The sequence below is a fragment of the Bidens hawaiensis genome, unplaced genomic scaffold (assembly GCF_021521415.1).
Source record: "Bidens hawaiensis isolate Kalapana, Puna unplaced genomic scaffold, B.hawaiensis_p1.1 tig00025791_1, whole genome shotgun sequence".
In the NCBI taxonomy this organism is placed as follows: Eukaryota; Viridiplantae; Streptophyta; class Magnoliopsida; order Asterales; family Asteraceae; genus Bidens; species Bidens hawaiensis.
Genome location: NW_027494133.1, coordinates 291 through 8,892, shown reverse-complemented (window position 1 = coordinate 8,892; position 8,602 = coordinate 291). Strand labels below are relative to the sequence as shown.

At 34.7% G+C, this 8,602-nt stretch overlaps 1 protein-coding gene across 2 annotated transcripts; it reads left to right on the top strand.

Moving 5' to 3' along the window:
• The first annotated feature begins 387 nt into the window (after positions 1 to 387).
• LOC143572281 (peptidyl-prolyl cis-trans isomerase FKBP53-like) lies at positions 388 to 5,600 on the top strand. 2 transcript variants are annotated; one of them, XM_077057481.1, is made up of 11 exons: positions 388 to 727; positions 860 to 933; positions 1,050 to 1,285; positions 1,359 to 1,492; positions 1,565 to 1,881; positions 1,946 to 2,109; positions 4,501 to 4,678; positions 4,760 to 4,847; positions 4,938 to 4,979; positions 5,071 to 5,119; positions 5,344 to 5,600. In XM_077057481.1, the coding sequence occupies exons 1-11, from the start codon at positions 715 to 717 to the stop codon at positions 5,423 to 5,425; spliced, it is 1,377 nt and encodes a 458-aa protein (XP_076913596.1). In that variant the 5' UTR covers positions 388 to 714; the 3' UTR covers positions 5,426 to 5,600. The 2 variants fall into 2 exon arrangements, with proteins under 2 accessions (XP_076913596.1, XP_076913597.1); XM_077057482.1 differs by having other exon boundaries at positions 390 to 727; positions 1,565 to 1,889; positions 1,969 to 2,109.
• The last annotated feature ends 3,002 nt before the right edge of the window (positions 5,601 to 8,602 follow it).

Below are 8,602 nucleotides of genomic sequence, written 5' to 3'. Positions count from 1 at the left end.
CGAGGCTCACGGTGTCTGTTTTGCAGGTTCCGGCCATTGGACTTTGGGAAGTTGTACTCATATTGTGTCAATTGTTATTGTATCCTACCCTATGGACTCATTAGATCCAGGACCCGTATAGGTGAGTGGATATGTGTTTCTTCAATTTTTAAACCTTGAAGAAACAAATAGTTGGACAAGCCACAAGCTAACTCGAGTAAAGGTGCACAAACCGAGGTTTTTTAGGAACCGATTATGGTCAAAAAAAGTCAAAACGGGTTAGATAGAAACTGACTTCGGATATAGTCGGGTATTTGACCGAGTTTTCCGGGGTTTTGGGTGGGGTTTTGACCGGGTAAAATTGAACAGGTTCCGGTGGGTTCAGTTCCGGGTGGGGAGAAATTCAACACCAGGTCGTACCCGTGGGTCAGAAACGCGTACAAACTGGTTCCAGGCTGAGTACACTGGGTCAGGTCTGGAAGCAAGTATTTTGTACACATGTAAACTCGAGCTTTTTACAAGGTGAATTAGATGGGCCTAATGAGGATGTATCAATTAGTGGATGATGGGCTTTGATGGGCCCAAGGAGACATTTAAAAATGTAGTCGTTGGTAGGTAAGGCTAGGGTTTATATTTATTATTCTCATTACAGTTGTATTCATTGTTCTCTTGTTGGTAGGGTTTAAGGCAGGCAGGCAGGCAGGCAGGGGTTTGAATTCAAATTTGCAATCGGCAATGGCGTTTTGGGGTTCGTTACTTTGGATCATATTAACTCAACTGTTGCTTGTTGATTGATAATATAGTAGATTGTATTGTATTGTTTTGCTTAAATAACGTAACGTAAGGTGTTGTGTTTGATTTGATTTGATTTGATTTGCAGGAGTTGAATTAAAGCCAGGTAAACCATACCTTCATCAGTACGACGATGAAAGAGGAAGACTTCATCTATCACAGGTTTGTTTGTTTGTTAAATTAAATTTTTATTATGTAATTGTTATTGTAGAGCATAAAACCTAAGGGTATGTACTGATACGATTGAAGCTGACCTTATGTTATTTATGATAATACAGGCTACTCTAGGTAATTCTAAATCAAAAGGAAAGGCCGTTGTTGTGTGTAATGTTGGTGATAAGAAGCCAATCTACTTATGCTCGTTACTTCCGAGAAAAATGGAAACATGTTCATTGAACATTGAGTTTGAAGAATACGATCAAGTAACATTCTCAGTTGAGGGTCCGCACACCATTCATCTTTCTGGTTTTTTTTATGGAGAGAAGCCAGATTCAGACGGAGACGACTATGAATCGTATCCCTTTAAGTTTAACCATTAAACCTTTGTATACTTTTATGTTATTGTTTTTCTTAACGAGATTTGACAGTGATTCTGATGAAGATGCCAGCTTTGAGGGAGTAGAGGTCGACTCTGGAGATGATAGCGAGTTTGACTTTGAGGAGGCGGATGATAGTGAAATGGAGGGCATGTTTCCTTCCTCAAATGTCCCCAATAGTGGAGGTATGCTTTAAATTTTGTTCACTTTTATACATTAGTTACATTATTATTAATAAATGTTTTGTTTTATTTTAGTGAGAATTGAGGAGATTGTTGATGATGAGAAACAGAACAAGAACGCGGTTTTTGAACAATCGAAGAAGAATACACGTGCATCTAAGAATGATGACAGCTCTTCAAAGCAAATTGTTTCAAGAGGTTCTAGCAGAGTTTCAGTTATGGAGAGCGAAGGTGAAGACGGGTTTCCAATATCTTCTACTGTTAATGACAAAGATAATATTTCAAATGGTATTAAAACCTCCGAAGGGCCGGCTAAGAAAAGTGAAGCCAAGAAGAAAAAGCAAGTTGAGGATTCTGAAAAGTCAGCAAAACGGAAAAGAGACGATTCTGTTGTGGCAAGGTATGGCATTAATTGTTATTTTTGCTGTTTTTTGTTTTTGAATATTGTTCATGTAGCTATTTGTTTATGATTTTACCAGTAAGCCATCTAATGCTGAAGCATCAACACCAGTGGATGTTAAGAAAGCAAAGAAGAACAAGAAAGCAAAAGATACACAGGAAGGTGCTAGTAATAACAGTGGAGTTAAGGAGGTAACCAATCAAGAGCAAACCCCTGAAAAGTAAGTATTGTTATATATTTTGTTTATTATTTTACAGATATAAAGGATAAAAAGTTTTTTCTTATCATCTGTGAATGTATGAACATATGAGTTTGTGTTAGGGCTATCTAGTGTACAAGTGAAAGTGAGACTTATTAACACACACAAATATAATGTAAATGTGTGTATATATGCTTATGTATGCGTGTATATATATCTATATGTAGTATGCTTATATATGCGTGTACGTATGTGTATATGTATGTATGTATGCATATATATGTGTGTCTATGTACATTAGTGTGTTTATAAGTATATACATATGTATGTTTGTATATACTTACTAGCTTTAGAACCCGTATAATACACGTGATTATCCAAATAAAAAAATATAAGTTAAGCAATAAGTATGTATTATATGTGAAAAATGTATTTATACATATAAATTTTGCGTTTACAACTGACAAATTTGAAAAAGCCACTTTGTATACAAAATTCGAAGTTGTATTCATAGTTTTTTCATCTTTATCCAATTATTTGTTACACGGAGTGAAATCGGAAAAATATACAATTCTAAGTTATATGAAGGAATAAAGAAAGCACTCCATCTCTCATGCATGAAGCGAATAAAGTTATGTGTAAATTTTGGCCTTTCAAAATATCTACCTGAAATGAAAGAAACAATAATATTAAATAAAAATATATTATAATAATAAGGGAAAACATACTCTTTTACCTTTAGTGGCGGAAGGTTAATCAGGCATCATGTGGTGGCGTTGATAGCAGAAAGACAAGGGTACATGCACCGATCAGCCAGTGTCCCGATGATTGAGTGTTATGTGCCTTATGTCCAAGGCTTGATGCAAAACTACTATCAAGCCAGGGGTCTCACCGGAAGCAGCTTTTTTATCCCTATGGGGTAGAGGTAAGGCTGTCTACATCTAACCCTTCTCAGACCCTACCATAGCTTTGTTGTTGGCAGGATATACTGAGTACGATGATGATGATGATGATGTTTTGCTGGCTATCTTGACTGTTCTGGATGCTACCTGTAGTGTTTATCATGGTGATGGGGTTATCACTCCTCAATCTCACTCAGAGTCTAATGAATCCAAAAACCAAGTACTTATAAATCAACGTATTGGTAAATAGGGGTGTGCATGAAACCAAATAGCTGAACTCAATCAAAAACTGACAATTTGGTTTTATAATTGTTTTTTTCAAAACCAAAATTTTGGGTTGGTTTTGGATTTGCATGTATACTAAACCAAACAAACGAATTGACTTTTATAATTCAACCAAACATGTAAAAAACGAAAAACTAAATTTTTTTTTGGCATAAATGTTAATCAGGGCCGGCCCTAGGGTGGTGCGAGCCGGACAACCGGCGGGGGCCTATAATTTTCGGGGGCCAGATTTATTTTGCATATAATATCCCCTGTTTTTTTGCTTAAAATTTGAAGTTGTAGAAACTTTCCAAGGTGCAGAGGCATGGTGTAGAAGAAGAAGAAGAAAAGACTTGTTTGGAGAGAGAATATTGTTTTATTAATTAAAAGTTTATAGTTTCTATGTTCTCATCTAATTTTATGACATCATCACTAAACAATAACTTACTTTATTCACATACTTTTTTTTTCCTAACTTAATTAATTGAAGGTGTAAATTTACTTTTAGTTTTTATTTATACTAAGTAAATGATATGACATTTTGTTTCTAAATTCTAATTCTATCTGATTAATTTATTTTGTATGTCAATTTGATAACATTGTATTGGCTATAATTTATCGACTTACTTTATTTTTTAATTAATAAATCATGTTTGCTTCTTTTAAAATATTTTTCTAAAATATTTTTTTTTAAAAAAACCTTAAACAATAGTTGAGTTATTTTAAATACCAATGAAATCGAAACTTAAAGAGGTTAGAAAGGTTGAATTTTTATAAAAATTAAATTGTTGGTGATCTTGTTTTGCGTAAACTGATTATTTGTCTAATTAGCTATACAGGCCCAAAACGTTTTTTTATCCAGTATTCGTTTCAGATAGATGACGTTTAAGATATAGAGGCCTTTTAATTTCGGTTCGGCCAAGATATTTAAATCCTCAGAGCCGGCCCTGATGTTTATCAATTAACAAAAAAGTTTAGGCCCAAATAGCAAAACTGAAACATATAAATGTCTTTGCAGTAGATAAACCTTTGCTGCAATCCCCTTGAGTGAAAAGGTTAGGACACTTGTACCTAAATAGGTAAACATCCAGAACAGAACCTTTTAAGGGCATTCTGTATATTTACGATTGAACTAAAAGAACTTAAATAGATATACTTGACTAACGGCCAACACAAGACAAGAAAATACTAGCAATACCATATTTTTCAATACACTAATTTTTTTTTATTGGAATTTGCTTTAAAGGTCTGCATCAGTGAGAAAAGACAAGAAAAGCAAACAGCAGTTGGTCACACCGGGTTCAAAAGTAACCAAATCAGCTTCTGAAACTAAATCGCAAATGAGAACGTTTCCAAATGGATTGATTGTTGAGGAACTTGAAATGGGCAAACCCAATGGAAAACAAGCAACTACTGGTAAAAAGGTGAGTCGTTTTAACATTACATCCAAAGTGCAAATACCATTCATTTGAACAGTTTTGACTTGTTTTTTTTTCACTCATTAGATTAGTATGCGTTACATTGGAAAGCTAAAGAAGAATGGAAAGATCTTTGACTCGAATATTGGGCAGGCACCTTTCAAGTTTCGTCTAGGTACTCTTTTTGTGATTAGGTGGCACTATAATTACTTAATGTCACATGATTCAATGTGCTGAACTTTTGTTTTGTTTTGTTTTTTTTAAGGTGTCGGGCAAGTTATATCAGGATGGGATGTTGGTGTTAAAGGTAGTGTTTCTGCTTTACTATACGTTTTCTTTTCTGATTTCTGCAGTTAGTTTGCATTTGGTTAATTATTTGTTAATTTTGTTTATTTCAGGGATGCGTGTTGGGGATAAAAGAAGACTAACGATTCCTCCATCTATGGGGTATGCTCTTATTCTATATGGTTTCATTCTCATTACATTTTATCTCTAATGGGTCAAATGGGTGCATGTTAAAAAACTTGGGTTATGTTTTTGTGTCAAATGGGTAAAATTTAAATGTAGTGTAGTGGGTCAAATGGTACGGGCCAAAAAGCTAGCTACAAAGAAACGGGTCAGATGGGTCAAATGGTATCTATCTAAAGGCGGTTTGTTTTTTGTTGTGTCAGGTATGGTGCTAAAGGTGCTGGTTCAGACATACCACCAAATGCATGGCTGGTTTTTGATGTTGAACTGGTAGATGTCAACTAGTTGCAGACAAGATTGGTTGGATGTTCTGGTTTTGTCGATCAATGCCAATTTTGGAAAGATTAAAAATTTTGATACGCTATTACATTTAGTATTTTGTTCCGTGCTTTTAGTCCTTATGATTTACAGTTCGATATTATTAATGATGGAAACCTTAATGTGAGGTGAATTTGGTTTGTAGGATTTTTTTACTTGAGAAATTGGATTTACAACAGTTTTTTAGTAATTGGAATCTGAATCTTAAACTGCTTCTAGTTTAAATTCGTTTTATTCGATTTCATATTTTGTTAGACGTGAGATACTTTTGTTGGACATGAAATACTTTAATCAGTAATTAATTTCAAAATACCAATCTGCGCATCTTTTAATTTAAATATGGAAAATTGGTTTTAAATAATCACAACTATGCCCTATTGGTAAATAACGGTCCCAATTTCAAAGTTGGCTGGTGGCTGGTACCAACTAAAAGGGTATTTGTTTTAAACGGACCGTGACTAACGGAGGTTAACTCCGTTAGTGATTTTCTGACGTGGCATGCCTTGTCAAAAACTTATTACATAGGCAGCTTACTTGGCATCTGATGATGATGAGTAGGCACATCATCTTTATACATATGTCAAAAATTACAAATCAATATAAACCCTAATCATTCAAACCCAAAATCGATGGATCAAAAGCCCCTGTCAATTAAAATTGACAGAGGGTTTTTGATCAGGGAATAAAGACGACTAGAATGCATAAACATGTTTACCCGATTGAAAATGAATCGAAGGATTTATGGCTTGTCGGAGCTCCGATGGTGACGGCATATCAACACAGGGCAAATCAATGGGGTTCATTTGAGTGGGGGAAAAGTGGATGGCGAGCGAAGTTGGTTGTGCTTGAAAACGAGTGACAACGTCTGCTTTCATAGTGTATATCTCGTGATTCCGTCAATGATTTAAGACTCATTTAGGAAACGATCTATAGCTTGTAAAAGCGTAATAGAGGTCGCGTCCATCTCATATTGGGGTTACAAATCAAAAGATGTAATTAACTGGTCGTTTCAGTCTTTAATTTGTCGTTAAAAGCTCGCCGGAGTAGATGCCTGAATAATTGGCCGGAAAAACGTGGATGAAATGATGAAGATGGAAGTTCTAATTCAAAGTTTCATTTTATACCCTTGGACCTTGAAAGAAAATCAAAACCACCCTCAACTTTTTCCATGTAAGCATCCACGTATTCGTCACATAAGCAATTTTTGACAAGTAGGCATGTCACGTCAGAAAATCACTAACGGAGTTAACCTCCGTTAGTCGTGGTCCGTTTAAAACTAATGCCCCTTTAGTTGGTACTGCCACCAGCCAACTTTGAAGTTGAGACCAACCAATTTTCCTTTAAATATTTATTTTGATTTTCTTGTTTTCAAGTTTATCTCATTTTATTTTAGTATATGATTAGCTAAAGTATCATCAGCCATTTGAATGCTTTCTTTTATATCATACTCAAATCTTTTATATCAAAGATTAACTAGACCCTTAAAACTGGTCATTGGTGTGGTTTTAGTGTGGTTTTTGACGTCAAAAAGATGTTACTAACGGTTGTACTCACGGGTTAGCATAGGACCGTCAAAATCGACTGTGAACACCCAACGTAGTAATTTATTTAATTTATAAAAACTATAGCTCGTACTCAAATTAAAGTGAATAAAATGCTCGTTTTTATGGTGTAACTTTTTTTGAAAAATATTAATGCACGAAAAAGTTATGATCGTTTAAAATTTGTGGGGGAAAATTGGTTTAAAATTGAAAGTTAAAATAATTCTTTCATTTGACAAAAACTGAGGGTGTAGAAATGTAAATATTTATAGAGTTAAAATAAAGTATGAATTGTGTGTTTAAAAGACAAGTTTGTCGTCCTTTTTTATATATGTACCTTGTACATTATTGTAAATTACTTAAAATCAAGTGTCTTAATTTGTTACGATGTGAGATGCTTTTAAACTATTTGTTCAATGACCCTTTTACACTATTTGTTACGATTTATTAGTATGGTGCAAAAGATGTTTTCATCGTCTGTGTGAGAAACATTTTACCGGACCTGATGATTCAACGATGTTTTGTGGACAAAATTCTACTTTGGTATTAAATTTTAAATAAGATTAAAAAAAATCATATTATTTCGGTGAAAAGAAAAAAAGATTATAGTGTGATCATTTCAAAGAAAAAAAATGGTAAGTCGCCTTTGTTAATAACGTGTAGAAAATGTACTTCGATAGCCCTGCTTGCGGTGCGCACATATGATGTATATATGTGTGAACCCTCGGGTGGGCAAAAGTGAAATTGTACTAGTTTTGACGTTATTTTACTAATCTCGTGAAAATAACGTTAAAAGTGACGGACGGTTAATCAGGCATCATGTAGTGGCGTTGATAGCTGAAAGATAAGGGTACATGCACCGATCAGCCGGTGTCCCGATGATTGAGTGCTATGTGCCTTATGTCCAAGGCTTGATGCAAAACTACTATCGAGCCGGGGGTCTCACCGGAAGCAGCCTCTCTATCCCTATGGGGTAGAGGTAAGGCTGCCTACATCTTACCCTCCTCAGACCCTACCATAGCTTTGCTATTGGTGGGATATACTGAGTACGATGATGATGATGATGAAAATGTACTTCGAGGTCAAACATGCTATATATGACTATGTATATCATGCAACCGCAAAATCTAATCACTCCTAACAAGTCTTAATTGAAATTTGAAAGTGATAAATGTATTCGACAGCAGCAAATGCTAGTTCTAATATGAGTTCAAATGAAGCCAATTTAGTGATTAGTAAAGCCGAAGTAAATAAAGGTACGATCATGAAGAGATTAAAACATCGAGCTCACGGGCGTAGTTTTACGATACAAAAACCGACCTGCCATATAACTATTGCAATGAAAGATATATCCTTCGATGAATATATAGATAGCGACTCTATTACATGGTCACAAAAAGCTAATTGAAAAAAAAAAGGATACAACTATGCCGTATTATGATATGTATAGTAATGGGGAACATAAGACAAAAAATAAATCCAATTGGTTTCAGACTTGGTACAATCCAAGGTCATCATTCCCTATGGTTCACACAACTAAAAAAATTATTCTGAGGGTCTACAAGAAGATCAAAAAATAATAGATTATATCAAGAATTATGTA